The following is a 13,314-nucleotide window of genomic DNA, read 5'->3' as shown; positions in this document are numbered from 1 at the left end:
CTTTGAGCAGACCCACATCCTCAGGTCCAGTTGACCACAGAGTGGTAGGTAGATTGGGCAAATCCGGGGAAGGTGTCGTTTGCAGAGTCATCATCATCAGAGGGAAAGCCTTAAGGACACAACGATCTTCAGTGCCTTGTTGTGAGGCAGGATCTTGTAATTGCAATTCCATCCCTTGATCACCGAAGATGATGGTAGCGTGAAGCCTTTGAAGGAGGTCAGCTCCTAGAAGGTTGACGGGGCAGGTTTCAGACACCAGAAATTTGGCAAAGACACCAGAGAATGGGCCAGCTGGGACGGGAACAGTGAGTGGTGATGAGGTTTGTTGACCTTCAACTCCAATACATGTGAGGAAATCTGAAGACAGGGAGATTGTAGGAGGCAGCTGAGATGACGAGATAACAGAGGTGGCCGCCCCAATGTCGACTAAGAACTTGAGAGGTTGATTGTCCACTTCCAGGGTCACTGTACCACAAGACGAGGAAGTACAGGTGGCGGGAAAAGTGGGCACCGGTTGGCCTGAACTTCATGAGTGTGGAGGAGGAAGAGGTCTCTGAGGGTGCCCCCTGCGAGGACAACTTCTTCTCATATGACCAGGGCTGGCACACTCCCAACACAGAGGTCTCCCTTGGTCATCACGAACTGGTCTGTCCCTGTAGTTTTGGCCCTGGGACCCTCTCGGCCTCAAGCGTGGTGATCCATACCGATCCTGAGCCTGATACACCATAACAGGTACTTCTGAGGCTTCTGCCATATACATGGCTGGTTTCTTCTTGCCTTTGTCCTTCTGTGCTTCCTTCTCTGCTTCCTTTTCTGCTTCTTTTTCTTCCCTTTGAAGCATTTTCTGATAACTCTTCACAACAGTGAGGGCCTGTTTTAGGGGACCATCAGGTAATTCGGGACGAAGCTTCATGACCTTATCCTTCAGTGGATCTTCCAGACCATCAATAAAAGCACGGACCAACAAGGCTGCCTGCGTCTTCACATGAGTTGAATAACCCAAGTCTTCAAACTGCATAGTTAGTCTGGCAGCGTATTTCTCCACAGCTTCACCAGATTCTTGTTGTATATCCTGTATTGATCCTGCTTCGTCACAGAGACGATCCTGGGCCCACTTTGTGAGTTGAGCGATAAACTCCTTTCCAGACTTGAACTTGTTGAGAGGTCCTGCTTTAGTGGGGTCCAATTCCTTCATGATGGTGGGGAGAAAATATTCGGAGGCTTTGATTGAGGTGATGCCTGATAGATCAGACCATGTAGCCCCGTAGATGCTCCTAGTCTGTTCCAGTTTCCTTACATACTGCATGGGAAATTTGTCCGGGTCAGGTAACTTGTTAACAATAGCATCAATTTGTACCGGAGTGAAGGGTTTGTATTTCAGCTTCAGCCCTTCTTCTTCTTCGTCATGTGTCACTGCCTCATCCTTCGGGGCAGTTGGGGGTGCTGTGGGTATTACCTCATCCAGGGGCTTTATACCTGTGTGCATCAGTGGTATCATGTATTCAGCTACCAAGGGCATGATGCCCTCTAATCCGGATTCATGGTAACAGACGATCTTAACTTCTTGTAAATCGAGATCTGGGCTTGATTGGAGACAATTCTTGATGACTTCAACGTGTTCCTTCATACAGGGGCCCAGTGGGTATCCAAAGAGTCCTGAAGATATCAATGGTATAGCCAAAGTTCTACGAGGAAGTGTATCTCTCCCTAGCCGTCCTGCAAAGATAAGCACTGTCTGTAAGGCGGTCTGCAATATTGTACGGCAATGCTCGGGTGTCCTGTAATCATATATAGGGCCTGCAGTGTGTAACACTATATCACAGGGCAAATTCCCTCCCTGGGTGGACATAGCGTCTCCTGGATGCAAGGGGCCATAATTGGTAAGGTAGGCCTGACACTCTTGGGTTATGGCTGGGCCTCCCTTTTTAGCTATCTGTTGGGCCAAACCACCTCTATGCGACAGGGTAGAGTTAGCTGGGTTCACTATGGCTCCTACCTGGTGGGTAACTATGTCCCCATACCCCACTGAGAAAAGAACCTGGGAGCCCTGAGGTGTGATGTAATAGCGTGAATGACAGGGGAACCAGATTTCAGGGTCATGGGGCAACCTAGAGGATTTGTTGAGAGGGGTAGGTAGTGGGCTCCTTCCGGGCCGGGGGGATTCGAACGGACCTAATAGCAGTGGCGGGGCAGGGGGAATTGTAGCAACCTGATTGTCAGAATCTTCTGATCCCTCATCATCTCCGATAGCTTGGCGCCTCATACGCATTACGGACCGGAAAGCCGTACTGCCGGTCAGGGCATCAAGAGTGAAGGGACTTTGACCAGGTGTATTTACAAATATCACAGTGGGTTGCACCGGGAGACTAGGCCCAGAGGCCAGAACAGAAACAGGAACATTAGAGGTGGGAACAGCATCGGTCGGTGCCGGAGGTTTCTCAGGAAGTGGTGGTCCCTGATAGTACTCGCCGGAAAGTGTTACTAGCGGACATAGTGGCTGGGGAGGAATTCCGGGTGCACCAAGATGGCTGCCGGTGGAGGCGTGGCATGCCCCACTTCCGTCCATGGTCTGGGCGGAACCCCAAGGACGGCCCGCCCCACACACACGGCAGGTTTCCACCCAGGTTGGATTCTGCACGCCACAAACAGGACACACCCACGCTTCTGGAGAGCTCGTCTTGTCGCCATTATAGGGCGGTGGTTGGGACTGCATTTTCATCATCAGTGGCACGGCGGCCATTTTACAATCTATAAGATCACAGTTCAAAGGCATTTTATAACCAAACACAGGTTCCGCATTGTCTGATCCTCCTTCCCCATCAATCTCTTTCCATCCTTCATTCTTCAAGCCTCGCGCAACTCGCAGATGAGCTTGTGCTTGTTCTAACAATCCTTTATCTTTCAACATGCCTCGTTTGTTCTCTATGAGATTATGCCACATAGCCGGCTGTAATCTCCCTGACGAGGGCAATCCTACATGCTTATACAATCTCTCAACATTCTTGACTGCCTTCTTGCCTTCCCGTGACGCTACTATTGCCTTGACCTCCACAGCATCCTCATCTAACTTGTGGGGCACAGACTTCTTCTGCTTTAAGATACGCAGCATGACTCTTACAGAATACTATGGTTCTCTGCAGAAAAACCACTGGTAGCGATATCAACACTGATGTTCCACAGTACGGAGCCTCACGTTCGACGTACTAGGAAAAGAGCCTCGCGCTCAATATTTCCTTTCCCTAACCTTGAACAGCAGTGATTAACAGATTATCCTGCCACGATATTCCAACAGTCGATAGGCGGTCTCCTAGTGAGAGCCCTCCACAGAAATACAGGTGGTCCCTTCTCGGGACGTCTTAATTACCTAGTTGGTACAATATCACAGAGGCTGCGTCTCCTATCCCATCCTCTAAGTTGCCCCACAATCTGCAACTAGCTCAATTTATCACTCCACTTCACTACTAGACAATAGTCACGGGTAGGGTGGTTAAATGGAGTACAATGACCGGTGGAGGAGGTGTGGTGTACACGAGGACGCGCAGAATGCGACGTCTCTCAGTTGCTGGTTCAGAGCGTGGCACAGGATCGCACTCAGTCTCACCACTCGACCGGTCACCCCTCAGACCCAAGGAGACCACAGACAAACCAATAACGGCTGAGACACTAGCAAGTGTGACACATACAGTGTATATGATCTCACTTACCGTGTTTTGGAGGGTGATCAGTCCTCGAGGTCAGCCACTACAGGTATCATCCACAGACATCCAGGCATGGGTCCAGAGGAGCCTCGGATCACTGTCCACGCCCCCCGTTGGGCTCCAAATTGGCGGGGTCGTAAACGACAATAAATCCTCATTCACCAGTCATTCCAAATCATTGTGCGAGCGCAAAACATCTGGTACCAATTAAGAATGACTCAGACACGCAGCTGATTCAGTCTTAGCTAATGTCCCGCATCCACACCTGTCAGGAGCAGTACAACAACTGGCTTTATTTACAAATACACAATACTATATTGAGTGTTAGGGGAAGGCGTGCATTAGGCGGGGTTTATGCAGTATACATCTAGTGTCCAGTCTCTCTCTGATTCGTCAAAAAGTCTCCCGATGGTTACTACTTCTTCACATTCCTGAGTTATCTTTTTTTAGGAGAAATGAAACTTAACTTAACTCTTTAGACACTGAATTTAAGTGAAAGTGAACACTGGCAGCCATCTTTAATACAGTTACATTTGCATTAGCAAGCAATTAGGAAAAACTTATTGTTTCACAGTATAAAAGTTATATAAGAAAATATATTTTCACCTTGACACAGACACCTCCTTTTGAACCCCTAAAGGAGGTCTCACTCCGCTTTCTATCACAGAAAGTGTTTTTTTCCTGGTGGCAATCACCTCGCTACGCAGGGTGTCCGAACTTTCAGCTCTTTCCTGCAGGCAACCCTTCCTGGTATTTCATCAGGACAAGGTGGTTCTCCGTACAGTGCCATCCTTCCTTCCGAAGGTTGTGTCCACCTTCCACCTCAATGAGAAAATCTCACTACCATCTCTTTGCCCGGTTCCCGTTCATAGAGTGGAGAAGGCTCTGCATACGCTTGACCTTGTCAGGGCATTGCGTATTTACGTGTCTAGGACTGCTCCGTTCCGGAAGCCTGATTCACTTTTCCTTCCAGAAGGCGTTCGCAAGGGCCTACCGGCTTCCAAAGCCACCCTTGCTAGGTGGATCAAGTCCACCATTCAAGAAGCTTACCGCCTTAACAATTCTCCTCTTCCAGCCGGTATCACGGCTCACACTACGCGGGCAGTAGGGGCCTCTTGGGCCATTCAGCTCAAGCCTCGGCACATCAAGTGTGTAAGGCAGCCACTTGGACTAGCCTGCACACATTTACAAATTTACAAAACACTACAGAGTGCATACCCAGTCCTCAGCGTATGCGAGCCTGGGTAGACGGGTCCTGCAGGCGGCAGTACCTCAAATTTAGGGAACTGTCAGTACAATATTCGTCCACTGCTTCCCACCCAGGGACTGCTTTGGGACGTCCCACGGTTCTGTGTTCCCCAATAAGGCGACAGAGTAAAGGAGATTTTTGTGTACTCACCGTAAAATCTCTTTCTCTTAGCCTCACAGCTCCCACCCTGTTGCCCTTGCGGGCCGTTGTTACGGTTGGGTTCTCATATTGTTTGAGCTGGGTTCTCACATTGTTTGAGCTCGTTTATAGTAGGCTTCTTACAGGCATGGTTATGTTTCTGGTATATTCCTCCTAATGCTTTTGCACAAAACTGGAGAAGGCTGACGCCGTCCAGGGGTGTATACTGCAGAGGAGGAGCCAAAGTTAATCTTTTTCAGATTATGCATAGTGTCGCCTCCTAGTGGACAGCAGCATAACACCCACGGTTCTGTGTCCCCCAATTAAAGGCTAAGAGAGATTTTACGGTGAGTACACAAAAATCTCCATTTTTTAACGCCGTTCCTTGCTTTGTATGTGATACGGCAACTCTATTTTTCGGGTCAGTGTGATTACAGCTATACCAGATTTATATAGTTTTGTTTATATTTGTCAGCTGTCACACACTAAAAAACACATTTTATTACATGTCTCCATATTTTGAGAGCTATAATTTTTCATCCCACAGAGTCATGTTAGGGCTTGTTTTTTTGCGTGACGAGTTGTCCTTTTTATTGGTGGCTTTTTCAGACACATGATGACATTGGGTCACCATGGCAGTGATCGGGACCCTGCGATGACGTTGTGGGGTCTCCGATCCAAAAGCAGTGGGTCTGTCTTCCCTCTGCCCGTTCCCAAAATGCCGCAATCAAGTTCGATCTTAGTATTTAGTAAGTTAAAGTGCCGGGAGAGGTGCTCGACCGCTCCTGGCACCGAGTGCCGTGTGTCAGCTGTCAGAATCAGCTGACACCTGGCGACAAAATCACCGTGCTGTATCCTTAGGTCCAGGTCAATAAGTACCAGGTCGCTGGGACGAATGGAAACGTCTTGGGTTGTAAAGGGGTTAAAGGGAATCTGTCAGCAGGATTTCATACCATTTCTCATGTAGCTCTTACAATGAAAAGTCCAATAATACCTTTACATGGCCATTCCGTTCATCTGTTAATGAGAAATCACCGCTCGAATTGATAGGCAGGTGAGAATGAAGAGCTGTTTTGTATATCTGAAGCCTCTGTCAGTGCCCAGTGCCACCACATCCTGCTTAACTGACATGTAATATACCGTAAGTCACACAGCATAGAGGTTGGCAGTCAAGCATGAGGAGGCGGCGCTGGGTGGGCAATAGAGCCGGAGTGAAAGACACTTCAGATATATGGTAGCTCTTCAGCCTCATTCAAATGCTAATTAGTCAGTATTAGAGGAACAGATTGGCCATGTAAAGGGTATTGCTGGACCAATATTAGAAAGGGCATCATACACATATAAATATTTTGGGGTGAATTTTTGCTGACAGATTCCCTTTAAATTTAAAGAGGGCTATCTCATTTTCAGTGTATGGTGATGTATATACAGGGAAAATAAACCTTATTGACCTTAATTCCCTCTGCAGCTGCACCCTGCTGTTCTTCGGGCACTGAAAGGTAGAGCAGCACGGCAGTGTCTAACACAGGAGCTCAACCTGCATGTGCAGCAGAACCGCGCCGTGTTGGATCATCAGCAGTTTGACTTCATTGTTCGTCTGATGAACTGCTGCCTACAGGTGAGTTAAGAGTTGTTGTGTTTTTATCGTTCCCATCGTACTTTAAAACTTTTGTCTACTACCCAACTGTAAAAACTGTATATGCGTTGCAAAAATTACTAAGCCTGCGTGAAGTTGCTCTTGGAGGCCATGTGTGGAGACTTCTAAGACTTACATTGTCATATACTTTTATTGGATGTTTTAAATATCCAGAAGGAATGCACAAAACAGAAGGCAAAAACATTTCTTTTTCCTTGTAGGAGGCCATGTTTTTACTAACACTAAACAGCCCTTCCCAGCAAGAAAAATACATAGTATATGGTGTATAAATAGTAGAACATTTAGCAAATAGTGGTTTTCACAACTTTGTCCTCTGGTGCACGCACATGATTCTTTATGGAGAATGTAAATCCTGAAGGTTTTTTAGTTGAAATAATAGGCTGGCCTTTTCTCCCTCAGGATTGTACATCTCTGGATGAACATTTTATAGCTGCAGCCCTTTTACCTTTGGTTACAGCGTTCTGCAGGGTAAGATTTTTACTAATACCTTGTACAATTGGCAAATAAAATGTCTATTTGGTTTTAATGTTTTAATACTCGTTTGGCTTATTACATTCCTCATGAACCTTTTCTTTCCAGAAATTGAGTCCGGGCATCACGCAGTTTGCTTACAGCTTTGTACAAGAGCACTTAGTTTGGACCAACATGCAGTTCTGGGAAGCCATGTTTTATGGAGATGTTCAAAACCACATCAGGGCTTTGTATGTAAATTCTGAGGAGAATGGCTCCAACCTGGTAATTATTCGAAAGTTTTTACTTATTTATGAGATTCTTGTTACATAGGTGTAGGTTAGCTGAATTAAAGGGTATTTGCATCTGCACTGCTTAATTATCATGAACAAATGTTTCTAGAAATAATGGTTTCCTTATCGTACATTCTATACTAGCTGCTGATAAATTAAATTATTTTTGGTTGCACAAAAGATTGTTTTGGGCAGCTGTGTAAACTGTACCTCCACTGCTGAGAATGTTCAGCGCACATAGACCGCCAATCTGCTAGTAGTGGTGAGCGAACGTGCTCCAATAAAGTGTTATCCGAGCGTGCTCAGATGCTAATAGAGTGCCTTCGGCGTGTTCGAATAATATGTTTGAGTCCCCTATTAAACAGGCAATCCGGGCATGTGTTGCGGCTGTCAAACAGCCATAGAACATGCAGCCAAGGGGAGTCGAACATATTATTCGAGCGTACCAAATTCACTTGGTTAGCACCAGAGCATGCTCAGATAACACCTTAATTGGAAAAGTTAAATCCTCCCAGCCGCGCACTGTACGCTGTGTGAGCATTCACAAGACTACTACTTTTATAGCCTGGGCAAGCACTTTAATGTAAATGGAAATCTAGGGGGAACTGTATTAAAATGTGGCGTATGTGTTTAATGGAGAGATGTGAGGGAAAGGATAATGGTGGCAAACGTTAATCTATAAGCAGTGACTGAACCAACATCGGAATATAATGATTTATTAACTTTATCATATGTATATATTAAGCTTTGGATCTTAGGTTTATGAACATAACAAATGTTTTAAAGGTCAGCTGCCGCTTGTGCTTTTTCTATATTTTCCTTCAGATAGCCTTGCTTCCATGATTGTGGATGCAAATATATTATGTTTGAGGGGGAGAGTTTGGAACACCTCTAGATGGCTGTAGACTTAACAATTATCATGTGATCATGTTCACAATAATACAGTAAATTGGCTTTTATTACTGTAAATTGAAACTTTTTTTTTCTCTGTAAACACTAGTATTCGTTTTTAGTAGTAATTGCCCTATCTGTATAAGACAACTGTAAAATACAGGGTTAAATAACCCTATTACTGCTTTCATGGCTTTCATTTTTAAAAGATTTTTTGCAGATTTCTGTAGGATCTGTTTTAATCTGTCATGATCTATTTTTGTGAACTGGGAATGTGTTTGTGCAGTACGTTAAAAGAACTGAAAAAATATTGTAAAATATATAGTTATAATAAGATTGCGGTTTTAATAAAATCTGTTTTATTAGGATGGAGTGGAAGTAGAAGAGAGATCTGCCCTGGAGTTGGCAGCTGAGCAGTGTCGTCTGTGGCCAACACTTATACGTGAGAAACAGTTAGAACTTATCCAGAAAGAGGAGAGCACCGTGTTTAGCCAGGCTATCCACTATGCCAACCGTATGAGCTACCTTCTTCTTCCGTTGGACACCTCTAAAAACCGCCTTCTGCGAGGGGGAGCCGGATTTGCAGATACCGAAAGTGTAACGAACAGCTTCATCACAAACAGGTTATTGAAGAGACCTTTCTGTCTCCTAATGATGTTTGATCACATTTTTGTATTATTCAGTGCGCTAACCTTTTCTTCTTCTGTCCTTCCAAAATAATTCAGCATGGCAGGCAGCGTTGCAGAAAGTGCAGATACAGAAAGTGGTTTTGAAGATTCTGAAGGTTCAGATGTAGCTCATTGTGTGGTCCGTTTTATAACCCGTTTTGTGGACAAAGTGTGTACGGAGAGTGGGGTTACATCTGATCACCTAAAAGGCCTGCATACCATGATCCCAGGTGCAGTATTCCACTTTTTAACGGTTGTCCTTTTTAAGTGCTGTTAGTAGTAAGGGTTGCTTTTGGACTCTTGACAGTTATGCAATTAGAGTCCTGTAATTCAATATGCATTACTTTTTTGCATTGCTGGTTAGAGGTCTCAAGTTCTCAAATGTGTAAGATTGCAAAAGTGCTTGTAAAAATAGGCAACTTTTGAAATGTATCTTCCCCATTCTCAAGAACTTAGGCATGCTGAGGTGATCTCTTAAGGTGAGATCTTAGTGATTGCCTGCCCCTGACTTAATAAATATGAGCCGAGTGCATGCATAAAAGAAATACATTGGACACAGTGTCATATGGGTGCACCTCTCTCGGCCAGAGCTGGCACTGAACTGCCTTTATTAGTACAAACAAAAGATCATGTAGCAGGCAGGAAGAGGGCATTGCACATCTTCTGAGCAGCCATCATGTCAGTCTGTGATAGGTCCATGCTAGGTCTGTTCCATGTATGATCTTCAGTGTATCCACTTCACATTCCAAGGATTCCAGTGTCGTAGTTCCGGATGTAGAAGCCATCTTGCCGCACCACATTTATTACTAGCTTATTTAAGGTTAATGATTTCATTAGCCATTCTCTCCTTCACAGGTATATTTAATTTTATATTGTACAGCTCATTGTCTAGGTTTTCTGCCATCCTGTAGTAGTGGCCGGTTACCTAATCCTTACAGCCTGCTTATGCTGCTTTGATGATGGCTGGGTCTGGCCAGCTTCAGCCCCTCTTCACTTCTCCAATGCAGCAGAGGCAAAGCCTGGCAGAGAGCACAGTTTGAACCAATGGGGCAGCCATGCTGCTGGTCTGATGTTCAATGTTCACGAGCGCAGCGCCCCTGCGTAGCAGGAAGGTAGAGGAGCTGTGCGCTTCTGAATATTAATGCACGAGAAAATCTTTTTTTAAACCCCATAGCAAGAGTTGAAATAAAATTCTGGACACTTGTTAAAGACACCTTGGGAGATGCATGTCTGTAGCCGAGAATAGCCTCCAGCTTGCATCAATAAACAGAGATCTTCTACTTCTTGTTGTCCTGATACTTGGGGGTCCCAGAGATGGATGTGGCATAAATAAAAACAGGATTGCTTGTTTGTGGGTGCATCATATACTGCGATATACTGCTTCATTTCTGTAAGGCTTAGAGGAAGCTTTCTTTGTATAAGGGAGTTACTGGAAGGGTTAACCTGGATAACTCTGAGCACTACTGTTCGTTATCAATCTCGAGCTTTTAGTAGCTCCCACGCAGTGTGTTGCTAATAGAACTTAACTGGCACAGAAAAGATCTGCCAGGATTTTATAGTGACGGCAATGTATCAAACAAACATTACATGAGCTACATTATCCCTCTCTCTGATGAAATGGTATAACTTCATGGCAGTGTTCTTATATCTGTCAAGCTTTGTAAAGGTGCATGAAGTGAATATGTATTTTTGTATGTATATGTTTGTTTTTTAAGGTCATGAATTTACACTAATTGTTCCATTGTCTATTATTTACACTGTTTTCGTATCTTTGTTGGCTCCTGCTGCAGCTGGTTTCTTTGCCCTACCTTTAGTAACTGCTACTTATTACACTGGCTTATCATCTTTAATGCTGGGTCACATCATGACATTACCTTCTTTCCCGTGTCCGATTACATGATATTTTGTAGTGGAGGCCAGGAATTAAAGTGAATATCCATTGTAAACACAATTTAAGACTGATTTATTACATAACATATTGTAGGGATTCACGCTCTCTGGTAGACGTTAGGCCTTAGGTAGTATTCACACAAGCAATACAGCTTTCTTCCAAACACGTATAGTTTTTTTCTTTGCTTTCCACAAGTTTTACATTACCAAAAACAAACTCTTAAAGATAAATTCATAGCCTTGTCCATGCGCTAACTAAACAGAACAGACCCTGGCTACCAATATACGTTTAAGCTAGCCCCTACCTAGTTAAAGGGGGTATCTGTGACTTTGCAAAAAAAAAAAAAAAATGTACCTAGGTAATTCAGCTTACCTACCTATTGTGCACGGCGCCGTTCTTCTCCGGCACACATTGGTCAAATGCTCCACTTGTCAGGGATTTAGTTGCCTCTGCTGACTGGACAGGGCGGGACATCCAATGTCATTCATATTGACAGCCGTCTCCCCTCAGTTAGGCAGCGGGGATCCAGCTGTCAATCAGAATAAAGCCTGAAGACCCGTCCCTTCAACAGAGAGGAGAAGAAGCCTCCACTCTGTAGATGTGGCATCAGCAAAGGCTTCTGAATCCCCGGCAGGAGCGCTCTGTGACCACTCTGTGCTTGAGGAGAACGGCAATGTGAACAGGCAGGGAAGTTGCAATTAGCTTGCCTGTTAGTGCTTGGGTACATCTTTAGTTGTGTTTTTTTTTTTTTTTTTTTTATAATGTCCAAGGATACCACCTTTAAACAAAACAGTTATTGTCCATAGCAGGGCTGTGGAGTGATAAGCCAAACCTTGAACTTCGTCTCCTCCATTTCCCTGACTTCCGCCTCCCCAGCACTGGTCACTACTAAGCATGTGCATAATGTGCGGCACAGATTCATCTCAAATAAAACCAGAGATCCTTAGAACTGATATTTATAGGACATTTTATAACTTTCCCAAATTCTTCTGAAACAATTTACAGCACATGCTACACTGTACGCAATTTGTTATATATTTTAGGAATCGGTCCATTTTATACCTACTCGAACGCCACCAAAATGGTCACTGACTTCAAGTCCGCAGCCCTCTTCCATAGCAATCACTATTAATGCAGTTCTGTGCACACGGCCTGTGCAGACTCTTCTCAGAGAGGAATTCTGGCCTTTGTCTCCCTTGAGCTCCAAGACACCTCCAGTCTAGTCTGGTCAGGTTCCCTGAGCTGACTAAAGGTACTGTCACACTTAGCGATGTACCAGCGATCCCGACCAGCGATATGACGCGGTCAGGATCGCTGGTACATCGCTAAGTGGTCGCTAGTGAGCTGCCACACAGGCAGATCTCACCAGCGACATTGCTGGGGACGAGGGTCGCTACTTACCTGTCAAATGGGGCGATCCTGCGTCCTCCCGCCCGGCTCCACGCGTCGCTCGTCGTCACAGCAGGAAGCTGACGACGAGAAACGGTCCAGCCTGTTCTCGCACAATCAGCGGGGGAGCGGGTCGTAGGTAAGTATCACATACAGTGATATCGCTAGCAATATCGCTATAACGTCACAAGTTCTAGCGATATTGCTAGCGATATTGCTAGCGATATCTCTTAGTGTGACATGCCCTTAAGGAGAACAACTAGCCTGGTTATGTGCTGGCCAGCCAGGGGTACTAATCAGCACCTATTGAGCTAGGATTTAACTCTAGCCTGCCTGACTTTGCTACAATATAACTACAGTGGTTGTGACAGCCAGCAGATACTGCTATATGATGCTTCCATTGAACTTGTGAAGTTGCATATATTTTGTATGCAGTGAATTCCCTCCAGTGACTACTGCAGTTTATCAGAACCTTATTATGCAATTCTATGCCCTGGTGATGGAGGCAGCGCAGTACTGGGTGCCATAGAAGAGCCATGGTCCTCTTCACTGGTAGTGTATGCTACTTGTGCACCTATAGAAAATGTAGTCGTCCGCTTGCCACAAGGGAATGTGAGTAATGCAAGGGAAAGATAAAATAAAATGTGTGCTTCATAGACAGTATGTAGGCCGCTTAGCTTAGTAGATGTTCCTCCAGGATAATGTTGTTCTTCTGAATTTTACTATATATTGTGAATAATGTGTTGCTGGTTTGGATATCAGTGCTATACTGGTTTCATGATATGATTGTGTCTCTATTATTCTTGTATAGACATTGTTCAGATGCATATAGAGACCTTGGATGCTGTTCACAGGGAAAGTAAGAGGCTGCCTCCAATCCAGAAGGTTAGTATTTGGATTAGCCAATTATTGATTTGTGCTCTTGCTCAATATATGCAAAATTGGTTGATATTACCATCAATTGCCTTTTTTATTTTGTAGATTTCTTTT

The 13,314-nt window shown here is 44.8% G+C and overlaps 1 protein-coding gene across 9 annotated transcripts in view; it reads left to right on the top strand.

Moving 5' to 3' along the window:
• SBF1 (SET binding factor 1) overlaps positions 1-13,314 on the top strand; it is a 198,275-nt gene that overhangs the window by 115,789 nt on the left and 69,172 nt on the right. For all 9 annotated transcript variants that reach the window (XM_073579279.1, XM_073579273.1, XM_073579272.1 and 6 more), the window contains 6 exons: positions 6,554-6,703; positions 7,142-7,210; positions 7,322-7,477; positions 8,743-8,999; positions 9,102-9,274; positions 13,136-13,209. In XM_073579279.1, the coding sequence (XP_073435380.1) occupies positions 6,554-6,703; positions 7,142-7,210; positions 7,322-7,477; positions 8,743-8,999; positions 9,102-9,274; positions 13,136-13,209 (879 nt within the window). The remainder of the gene's footprint in view (positions 1-6,553; positions 6,704-7,141; positions 7,211-7,321; positions 7,478-8,742; positions 9,000-9,101; positions 9,275-13,135; positions 13,210-13,314) is intronic.

This window comes from Dendrobates tinctorius, unplaced genomic scaffold (assembly GCF_039654945.1).
Source record: "Dendrobates tinctorius isolate UK_male_01 unplaced genomic scaffold, ASM3965494v1 ptg000062l, whole genome shotgun sequence".
Taxonomy (NCBI): Eukaryota; Metazoa; Chordata; class Amphibia; order Anura; family Dendrobatidae; genus Dendrobates; species Dendrobates tinctorius.
This window is presented reverse-complemented; position numbering and strand designations above follow the sequence as displayed.